The 23,621-nt window shown below is 35.0% G+C and overlaps 1 protein-coding gene across 6 annotated transcripts in view; it reads right to left on the bottom strand.

Annotated features, from left to right (window-relative positions):
* LOC126856509 (uncharacterized) overlaps positions 1 to 23,621 on the bottom strand; it is a 48,632-nt gene that overhangs the window by 4,483 nt on the left and 20,528 nt on the right. For 4 of the 6 annotated variants that reach the window (XM_050605055.1, XM_050605056.1, XM_050605058.1 and 1 more), the window contains 10 exons: positions 11,686 to 11,835; positions 9,757 to 9,951; positions 8,300 to 8,385; positions 7,434 to 7,630; positions 7,125 to 7,242; positions 6,525 to 6,770; positions 4,441 to 4,598; positions 1,185 to 1,300; positions 729 to 939; positions 25 to 513 (listed from right to left, as the gene is read on the bottom strand). In XM_050605055.1, the coding sequence (XP_050461012.1) occupies positions 25 to 513; positions 729 to 939; positions 1,185 to 1,300; positions 4,441 to 4,598; positions 6,525 to 6,770; positions 7,125 to 7,242; positions 7,434 to 7,630; positions 8,300 to 8,385; positions 9,757 to 9,951; positions 11,686 to 11,835 (1,966 nt within the window). The remainder of the gene's footprint in view (positions 1 to 24; positions 514 to 728; positions 940 to 1,184; positions 1,301 to 4,440; positions 4,599 to 6,524; positions 6,771 to 7,124; positions 7,243 to 7,433; positions 7,631 to 8,299; positions 8,386 to 9,756; positions 9,952 to 11,685; positions 11,836 to 23,621) is intronic. The other 2 variants (XM_050605061.1, XM_050605059.1) reach the window with 2 other exon arrangements.

Raw genomic sequence — 23,621 nt, 5'->3', positions numbered from 1 at the left:
GTATTTGCTTTGAAATTCACTGACCTGTGTACAATCTCCTGTTGAATCCACTCCCTGACCTTGATGTGAGTGTCAATGGTGGAACTGGAGTTTTGCCGCGACAGTTTCGATCTGCGTCCAAAGTTGGAATTGTTGTCGTACGCCTTGTCATTCTTTATCACGTCGTTCAGATCTGGCTTGCTGTCGCTTTTGTAGCCCAGCTGGCCGTAATGGTTCTCGTGCTTATCAGTCTTCGACCTCTTGACGGAGTCGTCTTTCTTCTCGCTGGCTCGCCTCTTCAACGATTTCTCCTTCCCTTTTACGCTCTGCTTTTTATAGTAGATGTACAGAAAGGCCGTAAAGTTTATCAGTATAAACACCACGAAGAAGACAATCACCATTATCATCGTCGACGAGCTTTTTAACGTGTCAGTCTCTACCGTAGATCTCTCCCCGATGCTTCCATCCGTCGTAATCGCGATTGAAAATGGCTTGTCCGTGTTAGAAAATGTGTTTGACGGAGTTGTGTATCTGCTGGGAGAAAAATATGTTTCACAATTCGTGATACTAACGAGGTATACAAAATTAGGCAAATTAATATAAATTGAAACTAATATTTTTCTAAATTAATTTCTCGTTCGTCACACTTTTTTTCTCTAACAACTTGTATAAAATTCTCAATAAAGAAACTCCTTCCGCAGGAATTTCAAATATACACGTGTAATTAATTAGCCATCTCTACTACCTACCTGGCACCGTAGGTTTCGTACTTTCGATTTGCGGTAGTGTTGGCATATTTGCCGATCCCATCGGCGAAGTCGAGAATCTGCGGTCGCGGTCCTCTCGATCGTGTCGGGCCCGAGATGTCTTTATTCGGGTGCCTGAGCAGATTGGGCAGATCCTCATTCCAGAACTGCATCTCCGCCGTGCGATAGTGCGTACCTATGTTAGGTGGTATGGCTGCATGGGAGAGAAAATATGTCGCGTATCAAATAATTCATGGAATTAAGGAATTTCTTGATTGATAAACCAAATTTTTTTGTAGCAAGATATATGTACGTAATAAACTTTGTTTCATTATTTTAACCATATGAAAAGATAAAATTAATATATTGACAAAAAAATATTATATTATAAGTAAAAGTTTTTTGTTTAAAACTATCTTCCTTCAGGGTATACCAGTATCGAGATTTTTGCAACCTTACTTAGATTGAAATATGTCTGATTGATAGGATCGTATTCTGGCCACTCGATCTCGTACTGACCCCGTTCCTTGAACACATTAGTCAAGTAGGATTGTTGCTTGACGACATTCGGATTCCTGTGGGATTCAAATATTTTCTTTCATAAATAATGACGAATGATTAATGCAGCAGAAATGCGCCTAATAACTTTTGTCGAACTATACAGACCGACTTGGGATTAATAGCACGAGGAAATTGGAATGTGATATAGAAGAAGATATTGAATAATTCATAATAATGCATGAAAATTTTCAATATATACCCTTCTGCCTAAAATAAAATAAAATAACTGTAAAATTAACGCGCGATTGGACTTTTTTGAGGATTCAATTTCGCGGAATTTAAATTCCCGGAATGTTTGAAAATTATAAACATCGATATTTTGTAATTTAAAATATGAATATTTAGACTGTGGAATTTTAATTCGACGAACTTTTTCCTATATTCATTTAAAATTTTTAAAACATAACATTGTAATGCACGCAGAATCTTTGATATTAATCAACAATTGCCGTTGTCAATTTTAAAAATATAATACATCACTTGTCTCTATGCACATCGATAATTCAAACGTGAGAAAATGATTTTCGAACGGGTTGAACAAACACGATTTGATCAATCGGTGACAGATTTCATGCAGCTTACGACAAAAAAAAAGCTATTCTTCTGTCATTCGTTATCACCGACGGTGCTCCCGTACAGATGCTGCGCGTCGTTTATTCTCGCAAAGAGACGCGCCCTTACGGTAGATACAACAACACATGAAATATCGATCTTGCTGCGTGACGTTTACAAACGCGTAACGTTTACCACGTTAAATCTAAATACCTCTGTTTTGCTTAATTGCACGGACCTAGTTTTCCTTGAGTTTCACCGTTTATTCCATTGTAATGCATAAATAAACTAGTCAAACCACATGTTCGAAGCATCAGTATCTGACAAAAAATTGCGTGAACGCAATGCAATACATGGTTCCATATTTCGCAGCAAAATGAATTTATAAACATTTCATAACAAAATATAGACATTCAAAATTATTTTACAGAAATTCTATTGTGTGCGAAAGAGGGAATTTTATGATCTTAATCAGCCATCAAGATTATCAAACTTACATTTATTTCTAACACATATAACAATTAATAATTAATTTAAAATAAGCAATACAAAAAGTGTAATATTTTAATACTCTCAATTTTGTCTAATATTTTATTTTATAAATAATGAAAATTATATGCATGAATAATATCAAAGAATTTAAAATTGCATATAATTCTGTCGTGCACAAATATTAATAACAGAACAATATTCTACCTATAAAATAATTAAAAATATGTTGAATGAAATAGCTAATATTTTATTTTAATTCCATTTCAATATAGATTTTAATATTTTTGCTATACAGGTCAAATAAGAATATAAGTCTATTTTAAAATTAATGATATAAAAATTAAAAAGTTTAAGTTTTAATACAATTGCAGATTCAATATTCTTATTTATGCAGAGATTCATTTTCAAATTTATAATATAATTTAACATTAAATCACATTTTGCGATTTAAACGATTTTATGTGTTGAAATAAATTTTTAATATAATTAGAAATTCGATATACCTCTCTGTCTCTCTTTCTTTCGGCTTAAACAAAAGTGGCTTTGTATCACGAGAACATTGGGCTTGTTCAACCGAATAAAATGAAATGTTTTGCTGGATAAAACAAAATTATTCATAGCTGTAGATAATGTTTTCATCGTGCAAATTAAAACAGCCGATTCGTCGGATCGTTAAATCGACAATATCGAACATCAACATAAGCGTCAAATTGCGTCAAGTTAATTTAAGACAAAAATCCGAACAAAAAAACGCGCGTGTATTATATATTCTATACATTTATCACAAAACAAGAAAATTGAATAAAGCAAGAAAAAAATTTAATAATTTAATTTAACAGAAATTTTTAATAAACAATCAGATAAAATTTATAAGTTTTGTACTTCCTTTTTTGTAGTTTTGCCGGCAAGCTATTGAATTTTGAATAATGCGTCAGTTAAAAGCATCAAAAACATGTGTCACTCTTAAAAGATCTCGAATTCACTTTTGTTCTCTGAAATCACAATTGCAATATAATTCATTTTTAAAATATGTAATTCAATAATTAAACATAATTAATTTCTAGATTTTGCATATTTCCCACATTATCTATTTTCAAAAAGCATGATTTTAATTTTCAAAACAAATTCACAACTAATTTATATTTTAATTGATATTTCAAAATTGTTCTTTAAATTCTATTCCTGAAGTTATTTATCTTCTAGTTTATTCGATTCTATATTTGAATATTTGTAAAATTGTGTTTTAAATTGATGTTTATAAAGCTCAGTTGTTTCCGAATGTACAACGGAAAAATATATTGCCGTTCGGTTTAATTAAACGCCTGAATGTTTAGTTAATTGAAAATCCGTTCTCGAATATGTGTGTGTCAAGTTTAACTTTAGCAACTAGAAATTTTCGCGTCAACGCCCAACAACAATTGTTGGCCACTATTATTAAATACGATTGTTCTACGCGGTTACCACCACTCATACATTCAACTTTTAATACGAATCTTAATTTCTCTTTAATTCTAATACGCAATGTAATCATTTTGCACGTTATTGCAAATTATTTGTTTATACGTTTATTTTTCTCATTAAACTTGTTATTACCAGCAACTAGCTCTCTGAATATTTTATTCTCGTATTTTTCAATTAATAATTTGTTGCACTGAATAAAACGCAAAACGTTTCTGAAAATAACATGAGTAATGCACAAGAAGAATGCGTTTTAAATATATTTTCCATTTGTCTATTATTCAAATTAATAAAGCTTTTTAATATAAATATTTACATTATTATTTATATTTACAATTAAGTTTTAATTTGTGTGAATTAAAATTTTTTATTATTGTGTGAATTAAAATTATTATTTTAACTCACACAAATTAAGTTTTAATTTGTGTGAGTTAAAATAAATATTTTGATGTAAAAGTTGACAAGTGAAAATTAATAGAGGAAAGATATTTCAATATTTAATTGTATATCCTTACATAATGCATCTGCTAGTTCCTTTCTCTTTTTATTAAACCAGTTAAGCTTAAGTTTTCATATAGAATCAAATGTACAAAGGATGCTTTGTAAGATATATACTATGGATCGCTAAATGCATTTTTTTTTAACAACTCACCCATGATAAGCAAAGCTGCACCACCAGTTCATAATGGCTTCTGAAAACAGCGTCTCTCGCATATCGTATCGACCTCGTAAGTCGTACTTGCTGCCGTCCAATGGAACACCCAGTACATAAGGCAATTCCTCGCCGTGCACGGTATGTTGATGTTGTTGCTATAACATAACAAGATCACTGAATGCGCTTTTATACCCTAGCATACGTATTTTATCGATACTTCGACGCCACTTGTGACTCGAAAATATCGAAGCTTATGTTGTTACTTCTTTTCAACCTTCTTCCTCTTTTTCTACATTTTCTAAAATCTCCATTCTTATATTTACTATATCTATTGTAATATTTTGATTTTATATTTATTTTATTCTACTTTTTACCTATTATTTTATATACATTTGTTTTATATAAAGTAACAAATATTATTGTTCTTATAAAGTAAATATCTATATTTATTACGCAACTTTTAAAAATATATATATGCGTTTTAAAAATTTTTAGGAAATATTGTGATATAGAAAGTCTTTTAAATTTTGTTATCATTTATTGTTGTATATATATAAATCATTAAATAAATATAATCGACAATACCTTTAAGTTCTTGAATTGAGATATCGGGAAAATAATTCGCAGAACATCTCAAGATAAGCAGTTATTGTTATGATAGAAAAAGTAACGATAAACTTCTATATTTTCGAGTAATCAGTGTTACATTACCTACTTTTTTTAAGCGTAGAAACTCCCTCATTATCAATTCCACTAACAATTTTCAATTGAAATTTTCTCGATGCTAGTTCTCAGATTTATCGCATTTGTAATTATTTTTAGCACGATAAACCGAGCGTATTTACAAACGCGTCAATTTGTAAAGTTCAATAAAGAGAGGAATTTACGAGAACGAGGGTGAAAATTAAAATTCATCGGACTCGCGTTCGTCGCGTATACAAGAGAGAGATCAAAAAAGGGAGATAAAGAGAGCGAGAGAGAGCTGACATGGAAATGATGTATGCTGCGTGAATCGCTATTTGCAGATTTAAAATCTAATATCCTTGTTGACGCAACGATGGCGTTGTACCCAGAGGTACATTCAATTTAGCGATATTCTCGGTTACTGCATGGTGAGGTCGTTGCCAGGGCGCACGCAACGACGATAAAAATAGTTGGCCGAAATCCAAATGGGTTCGCAACCCGGATTTTTCTTTCTCCGACTGTGCGAACATAATGGTCGCCACTAGGTCACAACTCGTTCCTTCCGAACTAAGAAACCAGGGACAAATGGATGCAACGCCAACTATGTTAAATATTCCAAAAATGCCGTGTGAGCTCTTTTAAAATGCCAGCTCATCGGTTAATTTAAGAACATGATTTTCCATTAATAGATTTAATTGGAAGCTACCACCATTTTGATCTCTCGCATTTAAAATTTTAATCAAGTTTTAAAAATAAATTTCTGTAAAAATTTAAAATTAGAGAAAATATTAATTTATATAATATAGTTAAAAAAAAAAAAAAGATGTAAAATTTTTGTTAAAGACACATTTGCAGGAATATAAAATTATTAAAAATAGAATTTTTACCATATATGTACACTAAAGATAAATTCACTAATCTGTTAATTTAAAGTTTCGTAAGAAAAGAAGAATTTGCGTACTCTTTCTCTCTCTCTCTCTCTCTCTCTCTCCCTCTCTTTCTCTGAGCAATCAAAACTTCTTACGATTCTTGCAGAAAATCATAGTATATTTTTTTCTCCTTTCTCCCGTATTTTTGGGAATTAGAAAAAGTAAATTTCCCGTTTTACACACACACAGATTGTTCGATAAGCGAGACGGTGAGAAATGCTCTTCGTTTTCAGGAGAGCAATGCTCCGCATCAGGGAACAACAACGTTGCATGAAGCTGCACGAATTGGAGCGTTGAAGGAAGTGCACTTTAACTCATCATCCCCGCCAGTCCATCCCCATCCCCCGCATTTCACTCCCTCCTTCTTATGCGCAACATTTTTCCCGTGCCGTGTCGGGTCCCGCTTTGTCGAGAGGCGTCTGAGCCGCGATAATCGATCTTCGTTGTATCGTTGAGAGACCTACTTACGCCAGAGTAGTCTTGCATAGCTTTCGGATGCGAGAAGACGTACATGTAGCTCTTCGGGTTCGCCCTTGAATGCAAATTGGCAGTCATTATTAACGGCGCCACGGTGCCGCTATCCGATAACGCCTCCAGCACCATGTCTCGATTCTTCGTGGCGTAGTCTTTCGTGAATCCGTTGAAAAAGTTGCCGAGCTTGTATTGCTCCAGCTCCTTCGACAAAATCAGCTCTGGCTCCAGTTCGTGAGTTGCCTGAGGACATATTCTTGATATACAGAAAATCATTATGCGGATTTGAGATTCTAAAAATGTCAAGATATAAAAATCTGAAAGGGATTTTAATAATCCTAATATCTGTTTGTAAATCTAAAGATTTCAAATAAAGCAATTCAAAGAATTAGCAGCAGAACATTTAAAAGTCAGATCTAAATTTAGGAATTAAATCTAAGAAGAATCTAGAGAGTGAAGAAGATAAAAAGATAGAAATTAAAAAATTTAATGATCTGCAGATTCTCTGAAAGATTCAAAATTCTAAGAAAAAAAAAAAACTGTCTCAACAAATAATATTCTTCATTGAGACGAGCAAATTAATAAGAAATAAATTACTTTGGCAAAATCTCGCAAAATTTCATCTCGTTGTCCATCAAGCATGCCATGCAACAAAGCAACTGGTGGCAGGATGTGAAATTTTTCGGACTCGGTCACGCCGTACAGCAAATCGAACCTGAAAACAACGTACGATTCGTCGTGTGCTTAATTTGCTTGTAAGGGAGTTACATTTACAGGAGTGTCGCTCGATCAAAATTTATATACATCAAGATAGATGCGATTCTTTACTTATTACTTTACATTCAAAAATTTAAACATCTCATCTCCTCATTTCCTATATCCTCTATTAAATGGAAAAAATCATACCTTCCAAAGAGTTGAGCGTTCTCCATTAAATTGGACGGTTTGTCGGGGATGACGGCACGGTCGATCAATGGCGCATAGGCCGGCACGTATTTCGGTTTGTGGATTTTCACGTGTAGCAGCGTATCTACCTCCTGGTTACGCAAGCAACTCGCCAGTTCACTGTCACTGGTGGTCGGACAGTTGAGAGCATGGGCCACCTGAAAAACGACCCCCGACATTGATCACGATCATTTGCGAATCATATATCGTCGCATAAAAAAAAAAAATCGCGATAAACGATCCTTTTTCTATCCTGGAATTTTGGGAATTTATCGATTTGTTTGGAAATTTCATGAGTTTAAAATTTGAGAGTCTGAAAATCATAGACTGTGAAATAGATTTCAATGTTCGAAAATATTCAGAAGAAAACAACAATTTATGAAATTACAATCAAATGCTTTAAAAATTTCAAAAAATTTTTAAGAGAAATATTTCTGGCATTTTAATCTTATATTATTCTTTCGATAAATATTTAAGATTTATCAAAAGAATAATATATATAAGAATATATAATTATTTTAATTGTTAAAAATCTTCTCTTTCTTTTTTGCTGTTTTTCCTCTTTCTCGTTATACATTATAAACACTTTTATGAATTTTTAAAACATTTGATTAATTTTGCGAGTGACTTATCTAACGACCTTAAGAACTCGAGAGAGAAACTAGGAACGCATAGAGACCTTTGAAATTCAGAAATTAAGTCAATCGTAGAATTAATGATAATAAATGCCGCGCGTAACGATTTGTCATTCCGCGAAACTAAAATCCGCGCGCATCAATCCTCATCTTTCGCGTTTTTATTCGCGACTATTATGCAGCTTTCTTTACCTGCTTGGTGATTTGCAGTGGCGCCTTACCGATGGCGTCCGCGCTCATTGCCGATCCAGACATCAGAATAGCCCGTTTAAACAAGCCTGCGCCAACAAGAATAAAAGGTACCGCACAGATTAATAACTCAATGCGGTCCAACAATTCTCAAATCATCGGGTGTTTCTTCGGAAAAAAAAAGTATATTGGAATTATTACAAATTTTTTTTAAATAATCAAATTTTTTCGTATTCTTAAAATTCAAAAGTTTCAAGAATCTAAGCAAGATTAAAGAGAAGAGATACGTATATATCTTCTTAAAGAAAAAAGTTGTTTGTTCAGGATGCAAATGATTAAATTCGTGTTATCATACGCAAAAAGAAGAGAAATGTGGACATAAATACGTGTATAAAACGGCAGCAATTATTTGAGAACCCTCGCATGACACGACCAGGCATTTCTGTCTCGACGTGTAAAATATTAAGTCCGGTTATTTTTCATTGCACAATATAATTATCGGCCGGACGCGGTGGCATTGTGCGCTCGAGCGGAAGAGAAAAGTTCCTTTTCCCCGGGCCGCTATTGCGAGCCGGTCGGGTGAAAAATGGTCGACGTCTTTTTTCTTGCTTTCTCGCTCGTTCTCTCGCTGATCCTACCGGGAGCACCGTCGCCGGGTGCCCGAGAGAGTGCTTGAATGCTCGCGGTCGATGTGTGCTTCACCCTCGAACACGTGTAGACCAGTGATTCCTAGCTCCTTGTCAAACTCGGAAATATCGCGACGCAAGTGCTCGCTCTATTCGAAAAAGAGGGAAAATTCGAGGAAAAGGGTAATTGAAGGGTCGTGGATATCTGAATATCTAGTGACACGCGACACTCCGATAGAGTTGTCATATTTCGCACATTTATTACGTAAGGTGGTTATTAAATAAATGCTCGTTTTCTCATACTTATAATTGTGCTAATTCTTGAATTTAAATTATTTTATCAATAAATCATTCATTTAAACGTACATCAGAATTCATTGCCTCGATCGTACGCAGGTGTATTGTATCGCGTTTAATGCAAGGGCACGTATGCCTATCTCACCCGCCCTGATTCCTCCAATTAATCCCGCGATTATTTCCGGCCAACTCGGAAATCGCGATCTCTATATGCGATCACCGTACGCTCCTATGACTACGGATAATGTTTCCAATTACAGCGAGGGAAGGGATTAGCTCGGATTGCATATCGTTCTTTTGATTCTTGCGAGCGAATATCATTATGGATACATTTCGAGATCCTGCTTTTTTCAAAACGATTGCCGGAAATTGACAAGAGTCAAACGACAATTGCACAAAAAAAAAAAAAAATGGAAAATAAATCATGCAGAAAAGAGAAAGTACTTTAAGAAACAAAGAAAACTTTGTAAAATTATAGCAAGAGAGAAGCGATTAAGAATTAATACATATAAGATAAAAACTGCTGATTTTCTTTACCTTTCTTGTTAGCGACGGGGCTGATTAAAAGTAAATTAGCAAATATAGCTCCAGTTCCGTGACCGATCAAAGTGACTCTGTCAAAATCGCCGCCAAATTCTGCGATATTTTCCCTAAGCCAAAGCAAGGCCGCTATTTGATCCAATAATCCGAAATTGCTTGCTGTGTCGTCTCGAATCCCAGGCCTCAAAAAACCTGCAATGAAAGTCTCGCAATTATTAATTAAATTAAGGAAATAGTTGAAAAGAAATTAATTTTATTTTTTAATGTTAAAAATGCTCTGGAATTTCAAGAATTTCTTCTAAACATCTTAGAATTTAGAATTATAAAAGTCAAGGAAACCAAATTTGGACAAAAAATGGGATAAGAATTTTTTCAAATTAATTGAAAATTTACAAACTTAAAAAAGGTAAGCTCATGCGATCACGATAATCTAAGAGATTGTGTTCAAATTTTAATAAGATCTGTTATCTTAAAAATAAGAATCTTGTAAGTGTCCAAGAGAAATGCCTTTCTTATTTTCGTTTCTTATCGGGGATTCCGAATAACTAGGTAAAGGAGAAGGGATTTTAGATTTCAAGATCCCCGGAGACTCTTTCTCGCATATATATTTAGCGTCCCAATTAATTAGCTCCACGGAGATGCGAAATTCTCCCCTTCGTGCTTAAACATGAAGCACTTTTGCGCGGTAACGCGATCGTCGGGGCTCTTTTTGCTCCAGGGCCGACTTCGCGCGCCCGGGACCATATTTTTCCCATGTTTTGCGCACAGGGCGGACATGGCAGCGGCGGGCAGGGGTGCGAGAAGGGGAGGGGGGAGGGGGGTCGACGGAGGAGGTCGAAGTTATCCGCAGGCTCCTCACGGGGGCTAACTCCGGGGCCGCCTAGAGCGCGGGTCGGGGTTACTAAGCGCTTCCCCAGCACTTTAACCTAATTTATGATTATGGTTTCGCGTCCGCCTCTTTTTTCCTCCCGCGGAACCACTCCACTTACCGGATGTACCGAATGTATATCCGCACTCGCGCGCGCGAGCCGCGAGCCATCCCTTACCCCTTTACCCCGCCGCCCCTTCCCGCCCATTTGCATCGCGCCGTCGCTGTCATCTCGCGAGAAGAGATTGTTGGGGAATTCTGCTGTTAACCCCTTCAGAACGAGCATTGTACACGACAATTTCGGATTGCGGGTGTCGCGATGAGCCGCGCTTCTGGATGGCAGTTTTTAACGGACTTTCTGAATAATGACGCTTTCGCATGACCGCTACTCTCGTGTAGCGAAATATATGCTCTACTAGTATGTCGGTTACTTTAACAATGAGAGAGAGAGAGAGAGAAGGGGGAGAACAGTGTACACACCGGTACAATGTAGAATAATTTAGTCTTTTTTTTTTTCATATACCAGAAAAAGCATCGTGCCGCAATCTAACGCGACCTCATTGCTGTTGAATCGCTCATATGAATATTTTCTATAGTCACTTTAAACGAAGTTTCACTTGTTAAGCCGATTATTATTCTTCTCTTGATTTTACCAGATGGTTTATTCGCGATTTAAATTGAGACGACGCAGAGCATCGTTTACACTTTCGCGGCGATGCGATAAGTCGACCGCCTTGTATCGTGCGGCGAACTTTCTTTGAGAGGACGAGGAGGTTCGATATTGAAAAGCTCGGGGCAATAAAAATTTAGATAAGAAGTTTGCGAGGCACAGGCAGGCAGCCTTGGCGAACGACGAACAAAGTTATTTATACGGAACAGTAAAAGTATATTAGGCGTTAGTATTTTTCTGCACGGCGTGCATCGATCGATAGCTTCCTCCGCTTACAGATGCATGCTTTAAGAGCGATAAGAAGAAGATGCAAATCGATTCTCGCTGCGCGACCAACTGATACGTCTTTCTTAAAGTTTTTTTGATTTTTTTTTTTTACGCTTCTTACCTAAGATGCCGAGTCGAAAGTTAATTGTAACGAAAACAACATTGCCGTAAGCTGCCAGTATAGTGCCATCGTAAGGATTGCCACTATTCCATTCGAAGCTCTCGCCATGAATAAACACCATGACCGGATACTTTCTTAAATTTCTTTGACCTGAAACAAGAGAGGTAAATTAAACATTTTACAGCTGATGTAAAAATATAACAACTTTTGACTAAATCATTCTAAAGCCTTTCTTTCAAGATTCTCTTATACAAGTAATTGGAAAACACGAGTAAGGATAAAATTTCCATCGGAACATTATTCTTTGGCTGTCGTCGATATTTCTTACCCTCTGCAGACAGGGTAATTTTTTAATTGTATTTAAGAAGCTTTCGAGCGCGAATCCTGGAGAGGACGCTCCTCCAGGAGGACCTCTGATTTACATCGGACGAAAAATTATCGCCAGAGTTTGTTCGCGAGAATGGAAGAATGGGATTAGTCCCCGAAATTTATAACGTCCTCCCTTACGAACTATTCACACGGTGAGTTTTCGATATTACGGCAACTATAAATTCTTCTCCACCCTGTCCCTCGAACGACGTAGTTTCCTTTTAGCGATCCGCAAATTAGACTAGGACGACGGCCTTCTCTGAGAGAGACTTATCGGAAAATCCGTTCGAAACTTTCTGCTGACACGGGAATATCGAACTTGTCACCGATTGCAAATAAATCATTTCACCGCCAAATGTAATAAAGCAACGGTAGATGAAGCGCGATCGCATTTTGTAATTGCCAATATACTTATACGACTTTTATTATTTTATTTAATATTTAATATTTGTTTAATAAAACTTTGTGTGTTTATAAAAATTAATACATATTTAAAACCAAATAAAACAAAATAAAACACATTATCATAAAAATAGATTTATTTTTCTTAATATAATTTTCAGTTTTCACGATAAATATATATTTGAGAAGTAGAAGGAAAAAAGACTTGCTCAGTTTCTGAATGAGATAAAACAATATGAGGGATCAAATATCGCTTGCAAACGTTGGGCAAGCGATATGGGGAATGAAACGACAGAGATTTCATCCCTTGGCTACTTCGAGAGGCGACGATCTAAAAACTCATTTAGCCGCGCAGCTTATCCCCGAGATTTAATTAACGGTTTCAATTATCACAGGCGGCCGTTCGTCCAACTAACGTATCTCCTATTTCCTCCAAAGAGTTCGATAGGATGGCTGGCGTGCACTCGATACATCCCGATAAATCAAGACACTCGATCGTGACATTCTCTCTACCGAATTTTCTCGCTTCCCTTCTGACAACGACAACCCGGCCCATATTTCTCACCCGAAGAGTATCGATTCATCAATACACTTGAGAATTTCTCTAAAATCATCTAAATTTATATGCCTGCTTAATTTAAAAAGTATTCTCTAGTCTATTAAATAGTTTCAATAATTAAATTTATCCTTAAAAGTTGACAAATACGTATCTATAAAATAAAAGACAAGAAAACATTTTCTAAAAAAATGATGAAATTTAATTTTTCATAGAGCAATATGTGCAAGTGTTGTTTCTTTGAAAAAATTACAAATTTTATTGAGAGATATATATGATATTATTCTTGTGTCACACGATATTACCATTTTATCGTCTTTCTATTTCTCTTAGCTAAGCCCTAAAAGAGACGTGCTTTCTTTTAAGCGCGAGCAATTTCGAATATCGAAGTCCATGATGTTTACGGGACACAAGCGACATTGTAACGGGCGAATGTATTCTATCTCATTTCTCCTTTACGAGGTGCATCGCGATTGTGGTTGCCGCGCAATCGCGTCCACCCTTGTGTGTCTGTCCGTTGGGCCCTATACATCACAGCGATCTCGAGCCGGAACAAGCGCCGGGGAGAACAAGAGAAAGCGACGGGGACACGCGATCGCCGCGAAATTTACATGAAAATTGAAAGGCGGATCGATCGATGCGTTCTGCATAAAATTGATGTATCGCGAATCATGCGAGGAGATATTTTCATCCCGCGTCACGTGAGCGACTCGCGCGCGTGCAATGCCGCCACCGCCGCCTCATAAATCACCTCGCGTGAATCTATATCCTAATAAAAAAAAAAAAAAAGAAGAATCATCTCTCCGTCCGAGCGATGGCGTATTTTCGCTGTAAAGACAGCGCGCTCGTAACGCGCCCGAAACGTTTAAGGCCGCCGATATGAAATACATTCTCGTTCACCCATCGTACACATCGTGACAACTTATTAAAGCCAAATAGAAATTTCGATAATGATTAAATATAATGGTGACAAAATGGTAGCATGAATACAATAAATAAAATATGCAAAGATTAATAGATATATTTTAAATGCACATCGTAATCTCTTATTGGAGAGAAGTAAAATATTAAGGGATGAAAGGATCAAAGATCCGTCAAGTTTCGTTGCGATAATACGCGTGTCGATGAGCTAATTAAAATTCTTCATATTGTTCGAGTGCAGATTAATACTTGGGGATCCTGATAAACATGAACGAATCAATTCTCGACATACGAACTTGCATCGTCTACCTCGCGCTGCATAATCAGTTTTATCGACGTGTCGCTTCTGGCTGGGACTGGAAATAAATATTTACGAGACGTCGCAGAAACCGTCGCTCTCGTAACTCACTGGGAGAGCCCCGACCTTCTTCCGGTCGGTTCGCATGCTCGTGTAAATAATGGATTTACAGCCCCTTTTACGGCGTCTCCATATGCCCGGAGAAACCGGTTGACGCGCGAGCGTCGCATCGATAATGGCGCTGTAAATCAACGAAAATCTCCCTAAAGATCGACCGATGGCTTCCTCTCCCCGCTTTCCTCTTTACCCGGTTATAACATGGAAACAGCTTCTTTTGCGAGCGAGAAGAAAAAGAGGACGGAGACAGTCACCACCCTTCGTGTACCGAGGGTGGAAAACACGCCAGCCTTCGCCATCTTGTGAAGTTCACAGGAAACTCATCGACCCCCATCGCTTGCCACAACCCTGTACAGATGTCGGCACGAATATTATTTTGCTCGGGGGTGGAAATTGAATACGCTCACACGTATAAAGCGCGTGGCCTCTTGCGAATCAATACGAACGGGCCCGCGAAAATCCGCCATCAATAATCTTCAGGCAAGGATATATAACATCTTATTTATTTTTGTTTCGTTAAACTCTATTTAATATTAATTATTCAGTGCAACGGCAACCTCAGCTCATCGTTAAAATTGTCATAATATAATAGCGTCAAATAATACCTCCCCAAAAACAGACGACTCAATGAAAAAAAAAAAAGAAAAGAAAAATAATGAAAAATATAAAAATGCAAGAATAAGTATCTTAATTTAAAATTAAGTGACTTTAGCGAAACGAAGCGTAACGAGACAATAGCCAGAAAGCTCTCGTCTCGGGGATAAAGCGAAGGTTTCACATTCGCGCGAGTTATCTTCCCACATCCGGCTTTTCAGCGGGTGCATCGTCGAGTCATTTTCGGTCAGGGGATTGCCGCGAAGCGATATACCCGTCTCGGCTCGAGGAAAGTGCGGATTCGTGTCGGGGGTTTTTTGCGAAGCGGTCGTTTCGCAAAATCGCGCGTTGAACAGCGGAAATTGGAGGAATGACGGAACGTGTACCAACCGCGAACATCCTCTCGCTTTTATCCTCGAGGCAAACCCGAGACGAGAGCTTCCTGGTTATCGCCTTGTTACGCTTGATTTCGATGCGCCTCAATCCGTTGTGCTCGCGAGATTACAATATCATATTATCTGAAGGGAACAGCAACATGACAGTAATTGAAATACGAAATACTGAAAATATGAATCAATCTGCAACAGTATCTTATAAATTTTTATAAATTATATAAAAATTAAAACATTGTCCTTACATATGATGTATTGTTAAAAGACTTTAATTTGATATTAAAAGTAATTATTAAAATATTAGATATTGTTAGAGAAAGAATTAAGAATTTTAGAAATAATCTAATAACAATTTTGATAAAAAAGATTATTTCTTTTGTATTCTCTCTTTCTCTCTAAAAAAAACCAATAAATTCATTGTTTCTGCTACAGATTAATTAAAAATTTTTTTAAATAAATACATGTATTTGTTTTTACTACCCAACATTTAAGACAGTTTTATTTCGTACAATATTGTTTCCTTATTAAAAAGTAGCAGGACGCTTATTGACCGCGTTCAAAGAAGTATCAGACTTTTCTTACTTATCACGCTTGTAAAATTCTAAAATGCTTCTAAAATTCGAGCTCACACCCTCGTCTTTTATCTTCAGGATGACCAAAATGTTAAATTCCTGCAATTAGTGAGATTTCGCGCTTTTTCAAGGAGATTACAGCGTGAGAGATCCGAGTGTTCGATACTGATAACGCGATGTTCCAGATACACAGCTTGGCAAAGCCATTATCGTATACGATGTTATTCAATCCATAGTACACACAGTATTCCAAGGTACATACACGCGAGACATCTGGAACAGATGACCCCCTCAGATGGGCTACTCCCTCATAAACGTGCACGTTTATTGATCCCCGTAATGCATTTGACTTGAAAATTTCTGCGCTCTTCTTTTCCCTCCAATCGCGTCTTGATAATATCTCACAGATTACATCTTTTGCCGTATAAATGTTTTTTCTTTGTTCCAGAAATATTGTTTTAACAGTATATATTCATCTTTTAATATATACCTTTAATATATACAGATGACACTCCTTATAAAAGAATCAAAACGTCAATTTTAATTATGCTGAATTGCAGATAGAAACACAATCGATGTTACTCACGCAATATTTAAAAATATCTTTAGAAGTTTTTATTTACGATAATTTTTTTTTTATTTTCCAATAGAATTTCTCTTTCTATTTTTCACAATATGCAATTTATTTTGAAAAGATTTGGAGATCCCTTATTAGTTTTATAAATCGTAATGTAGATTTGTCGTTGCAACCGAGATATTCTTCTCTTGGCAGCCTTGAGACGAAATTCTTCTATCTACATTTGCGATATAACAATATGCGGAGACATATCGCGACGAATAATGGAGCTGATGAGAAAATAAGGAGGAATATTCATGCGTATCTCCGAAAAGCACGAAGAAAAGTGGAGATAGAAAAATGCGCACTATACGATATATATATCGGTGCATCTCCATTCTCTTTCTCTCTCTCTCTCTCTGTTTATTTCTCTCGATTCTTTCCATCTCCATTTTATCGTATCCCAAGATTGCACGCGGAAAATGATACAGTCTGTTTATATTTCAATGGCGAATATTCTCCGCTGTCCGCCAGATACAATTTCTGAAGCTACATACGAATAAATATCTTGCGAAACATCTGTACATTACTTTTTAGCACGCATACAATTATCTTGTGTACTTGGTACTGTAATTCCCGAAACGTGCGACAGAGATTCCCCAAAGTACATTTCAAGAGTAAATTAAACATGACTAGAGTAACTGAATCATACAAGATGCTTCGCTTCCAACAGTTTCGTCAATTTAATTCTTAATGTCTAATAATGTTTTTTAAAGACTTTAGACTAGAAGATTAATGTAAATTTTTCAGTATGTATTTGAAATTAAAAATTGGAGAAGATTAAAATTTGATTAAAAATTACAGTTTAATAAATATATGTATATATATATATATATATGAAGCATATAATATAAAAGACCCATGCCGGTCCTCGTTAACTCTCCGCTGTCTTCGTAATGAAAAGGTGATGATGGGAGAGTTGTGTTAGCCGCCCCTTTCCGGACCGATGCGACTGTCCTTTTTATCAATGTCCAAGGAATAATGGCTGGCAGTCGTTTCTCAAGGTGTGGAACATCCTCGGAGCATCCTGTTCCGACGCCATAGTCCGGAGAATTGAAGTAACGAGAAGACATCTATAAAAATGTCCGCGTCTCTCTTGAAGGAAGGGAGATGCGGACAACAACGATTGTGTGTATATTTCTCGGAAGGAGATTCATGCTGTTATAATGCCAGATGAAATATACACACATTTTTCTTTCTCACTGTTGTACGTAATTTTTTATATTCAACCGTTGTTACACTTTCGATAAATTCAAGTTTCAAGATAATGGGTGTCTGATTCGTGCATTATTAACATATTGTAAAACGACGTAAACAAATTGTAAGAGTGTGAATTGAAATGAGAAAAAAAAAGGGAGAATTTGGAGGCAGATTTTTGCACGAGCTTTGCATTAATATTCGTTTTAAGTCGCGTGGTCTCGTATCGTGCTCTGCGACTTTTTCCCTTTCGGACTCTCCAGAAAGCTTTTAAAACCCGCTTTAAAAAGGACCGCTGTCCGGTTATCGTGGCGCGCGTAAATATGTCGAGACGCGAGAACCTGCCCGGATGCTTCCTGTCCCAGGATAAGCCGCGCGACTTCTAGCAGAGTTCCGTGGGATAAGTCCTACGAGGTCCTACGCTTCATGCATTTAAACGCGTCCTCTAAAAGCTTTATTGCATTTAATAACACGCTATCGTGATGACTCCTGCTTCGCTTTTCGCGGCAACCGACCACCGGGATTAGCTTCAATCTCTACGATCAGCAACAATCCCCTATTTTACTCGAAAATTTGCATTTCTCTTTGCAAATTTTTGCAAAGCTTAATTATTTTGATTTTCATTTTTAATACATATTTGAAAACATTACCTTTGGCACATTTAAAAAATAATCATTAAAAAAGAAAGAAAAAGTATAAAAACGAGAATTCTCGGCATAAATATAAGAACATTCGTGAGATTAAAAGTATCTATGCATATATTTTTTAATTTTTAAAAATCGCGTAATCATCCTACTTTAGTACTTAATGCGCGAGTGAACGTAATTAACAGTATTTTCGTGTGTGCCACATAAAGGTAGCAAGAAATAAATAAAAGAAGATTCAATCGAGAGAAAAAAGCTCGAAAAAAACATCAAATAAGCAGAAATTAAGCAATTCAAGTAATTTACATAATTGTATTAATTTATTATAACTAATAAAACACATTAATTAAATGTAACCAAATTGCTTGTTTATTTGGAGGAGTAGTAGTTCATTTTAGATAATTTAATCTGATGTATATTTAACATCATATAATATGTCATATATAAAATATATTATGAGTTTTGTTGAACTATAATTGAAATATTTAATAAATATCTTTGTAATTAAAATATATTAATAATTAACTTTTTATTAATTTAGAATTAAAAGAAATAAATTAACATTAAATTAGCATTTAATTATGCTATACATGCAAAATTTATTTCTTGTGACGTAGATATCAACTTAACGATATATATATATATATATATATATATATATATATATATATATACACAGATACCATGATTCAGAAATTCATAGTACCAAAACTTTATGGAACATTATAATTTCGATTTGCGATAGTCACATGAAGTTTCCCCTGGCACATGATAATTCGGCTTTGCAATAATCATGAAGTTGCCGGGCAACATTACAATTTCGATTTGCAATAATTATGAAGCTTCCCTCAAAATCAAGCAAGTTCGGTTGGAAATGTGGCCGAATGTTCGCAAATCCAACTCCTCCGATCGTTACTACGTACCTGCCACAGGTCGCAGTTTACCCTACGGGCTACGCACATAATTTATCGCGGAGAAACTAGCTGAGGGGATGATGAGGAGAAGGGGCGGAGAGGATGAAGAGTGACGTACGAGCGACTGGGAAAGTTGGCAATACGAAACGGGAGAGGGAGAGAGGGAGAAAGAGAGGAAGGGGTGGATTGTACCACTATCACCCCGGCGTGTCCCCGCTGTTTGTATTTCTACTGCGGCGAATGCAGTGTAGCCGCGAGCGTCGTTTTCCGAAATTACGACATGATATCCGCTTGAGCGATGTACCGCGCCACGTCAATCGTTATACATTCTCCGCTATAATCGATCGACCTCACTTCCGGTCAAATACATCACTCTCGTCTAGACGACGCGGAAGCAACCGCCGTGAATCCGCTGTGGTTTTTGGCGGCGGTTGCCTATGTGTGTAAACTTTATGTTTCCGATTTTCAATCCTTTCGGAGAATACTGGCATCTATTTTTACTAGAATACTATAAACACGCGCTACGAGCGCGCCATTTATTTTATGTGTATGTGTATATAATTACTTACATATTAATTCTAATTTTTTTACTCTTTCAAAATAAATTAAATAAAAATTACACACCCACTTAATATTTAAACTATCAAATGTGTCGCTCAGTTATGAAAAGCTTTTATTAATATAAAGTAATGTTCAGTGCATCGTCGAGATAACCAATTAGCATCGCGAAAAAGAAGTAACAACATTGCCAGTATCGATTTAATAAACTCCATAATATATTAATTGATAATTTAATAATTGATTTATAATTTAAAATACATGTTTAATTTAATATTCCGTTTGTATATACGTCATAGTACGGAAAATATTTCGACAACGAATAATCAAAACATAACATGATATACGGCGTAAACGTTAGCGCGCAATTGTTAACGTGTTATTGCTTACAATTTTATTATTCTCACGGCGATAGTCGAACAGTAAGAAAGTAGAACGCGAGACACTCCATCAAATTTCTCTACTGAACGCGATGGCGACAAGTATCGGAAAATAATTTGATATCATAAATAATTAATTATCTTTCACACACTTTAAATTTTGAATAATACGTAATTATATCATAATGGATAAATTCCGAAGCGCGTATTTTGCGTGACGTTTTAATCAAGAATCGAAATGATTAGAATCAAAATTGTAAATTATTGTTTTATCGCCATCTTTCTCTCTCTCTTTCTCTCTTTATAAACAATAATTATTTCCTTAAAAATACTTGATTTTTAATTATATTTCATATTTTATCATTCATATTTTATTATTCAATTTTTGATAATTTAAATATGGATTTGGCTTGAGAACGCCTAATAAAATAGTCAAATCGCAAGTTCGAATAATGATTAATATAATAATAAGCTCCATGATATCTTAATCGTTTATCAAATAATTAATCTATAATTTAAATACTTGTATTATTTAATATTCGCCACCGTATATACGTCATAGTACGCAACATACTTTCGGCCGCGGAAACAATAACATTGTATTCGGCCTTGGCGATGTAAACATTAGCGCGCTACTGTTAACGTCTTACGACCTATAGCCTTGTTATCATTCGTTCAGCAACGCTTGAGCAATAAAGTCGCATTTGTCGACTCGCAGTATGAATTTCGTATAAAACGGGGTTCGATCATGCCAAAAGTGCGGGAGTGTCGTTGAAAGTGTCGCGCGTACAAGTGCGGAAGTATCTTTTAATAAAAATGCGGGAGTGCCGTTTAAAATATCGTGCGTGTGAATCAACCTGAGAGGAGGAGGAGGCCTAGGAGAGGCATCGGGGATCGGTAAAGCAACCCTGTGGTAAGTAATTTGTTATTTGTATATTAATTATTTATTAATTGCATACGTGTAATTTAAATTAAACAATTAATCGCGTAATTTGATTTTGTAATTATATGATTTAAATACGAGAGAATTAGAGGAAAAGATTTTTACTTTTAAATATATTTTAATTATAGCTTTTACATGAAATTATTAGTTATTAGTGTCTTTTTCAAAATTTATAAAATTATTTTATTAATCTGTTTATTATTATATTTATTAAATATAAAATTCAAGCGTACAATAAATTTTTTGAAATGTTAATTATTTTATGCGCTGCTACAATTTGGTTCTATTTGTGTTACAGATCAACTTAACGATCTTGAAAGGAGGAGGAGGCCTAGGAGAGGCATCCTGCACCGGCGGAGCAACCGAAGGGTAAATATTATTATTTTTATATTAATTATTATAAATGCCGCACATGCATTAATTCAATTCAATCATTGTTTGAATAGTTTAAACAAGAGAGACTCATATTATAAAAGTTTTTGTTTAAAATAGTTTTTTTTTTAGAATTTATAAAATTATTTCATATTTATATACCTTCTTATTATTATACGCATCGGATATAAAATTCGATGCACACAATAATATTTTTTTGAAATATTAATAATTATTTTAAACGTTGCTATAATTTGGATTTTATATTTGTGTGTTGCAGACAACGTAGCCTCAAGACCAAATCTCCGCTGTTGCGCATCAGTGCCGGTGAGTGATAAATTTTATTTTATTTTGAGGTGACGGATCCGTAGATATTGTAGATGCAAATGTAGATTGTAAATAAATCCGTTGCCTCAAAATGGATGGGCTAGAATAAACCCAATCAAATAACTTTTAATAGACTTTTTAAACATATATTAAAACACATTAGAAATGATTTAAAATATAAATTAAAACAAAAAAATTGAAAAAAATATAAAATATTTTTTTCAATAGAAATTTTATTTAATTTATTTAATGTAGAAGATTAATAACTTTATTTCTTATATGAAATATTGATAATTATTGTGATGTTGCGCCAATTTTGTCATCATTTTTTGTAGCCCATCCATCTTTATTATCGTAGCAATGAAAGCTTAGACAGTTTGTCACGCATCGGTTTAAAATAATTTTACTTTAGTCAATCTAATGCCAAGTTATTAATCAAATTTAATCATTGTTTGAAGTAATAATATTTAATCTTATAATAATATATAATATTTATAATATATAATTTATATTAAAATAAATTAATAGAACATTTATGTGTCATATAATTTGAATAATTTGACTGAAAGTCAAATTATATTATTTGTATATATATTCAAACTTTTTTTATCTTATTTACAATTTAAGATATCATTTACAGAATTAATCTAAACATGTTAAAATATTATTAATTTTTAATATGCCGTAGTTTTTGAAATTTTATATATTTAAATGTATTATGTATCATATGTATTTAAAATATTTATTATTATTTAAAGATATTAAATAATTTAATATTAACGTAGCGTAGAGAGATGCAATGATTCCAAAACTTGCAAATTTTAAATCCACACATTAAAAATAAAGAGTAAGTCAGTATTCTAAATATTAAAATATTTTATTTTTAAAACTTTAAATAATTTGAAAACTTTTTGAAAGGCTTGGGTCAATTCAAAATTCAATGATTTCTGTGCGCGAATTTCTTTCTCTTTAGCACGCGATTTACAGTTAAATTACTGGCATTCTATATCGTAATCAGAACTCACTGCTAAAAAGACTCTCATTTCCGCATATTACAGTTTACATATATAATGTTACGCATTAATTCCCAGGATGCATCTCGCATATGCATATTGCTGTATATCTCGGGGCGCATTCCATAGAGATTCCTCGCACTCGGGACTCGTCATGGGTATCGCGCGCATTCCTCGCACAAAAGTCGTTACATCGTTACACGCCTCGCATTCAGCTTCGCGTATCCTCCTTTTTGCCCTTATAATACAGCAGCCTCCCTGCGGCCATTTACATTTACTCATAGTCTAGAAATTGCGCGTTTCAAGCGTACCGGCTTCAACCGTACGTCAGCATTACTTACACAAACATTTGTGTATTTCTGGATTTTAGGACTTCTTTGATTTCAAATTTGCCGATTTTCTCGATTCTCGGAACTTTAAAAATTTTTTTAACTTTACCCGAAAATTCTGTATTTTTAGATTCTTTAAACACCAACAAATCTTCAAGCTGAATTTTTTTTTATATACGTTGGAAAATTTTTTACGAGTTCGAAATTATTATAAGTGATAAGAGAAATATTTATATTGTTTTTTCGAAATTTGAAACTTTAAATACGAGATTTTTTAGGTTTATTATTTTTCACTCAATTCTTCATTTTACCGTAATTTTGCATATATTAATTTTCACTCGTGGAGTGTTCGAAGCGATTCTCTCTTTAAATTACTCGATATTTGATTCGCCCGTAATATAATATAACCATATGTAACATAA

This window comes from Cataglyphis hispanica, chromosome 19 (assembly GCF_021464435.1).
Source record: "Cataglyphis hispanica isolate Lineage 1 chromosome 19, ULB_Chis1_1.0, whole genome shotgun sequence".
Classification (NCBI taxonomy): domain Eukaryota; kingdom Metazoa; phylum Arthropoda; class Insecta; order Hymenoptera; family Formicidae; genus Cataglyphis; species Cataglyphis hispanica.
Note: the sequence above shows the minus strand (reverse complement) of the source record. Positions and strands in the feature narration are given on the sequence as shown.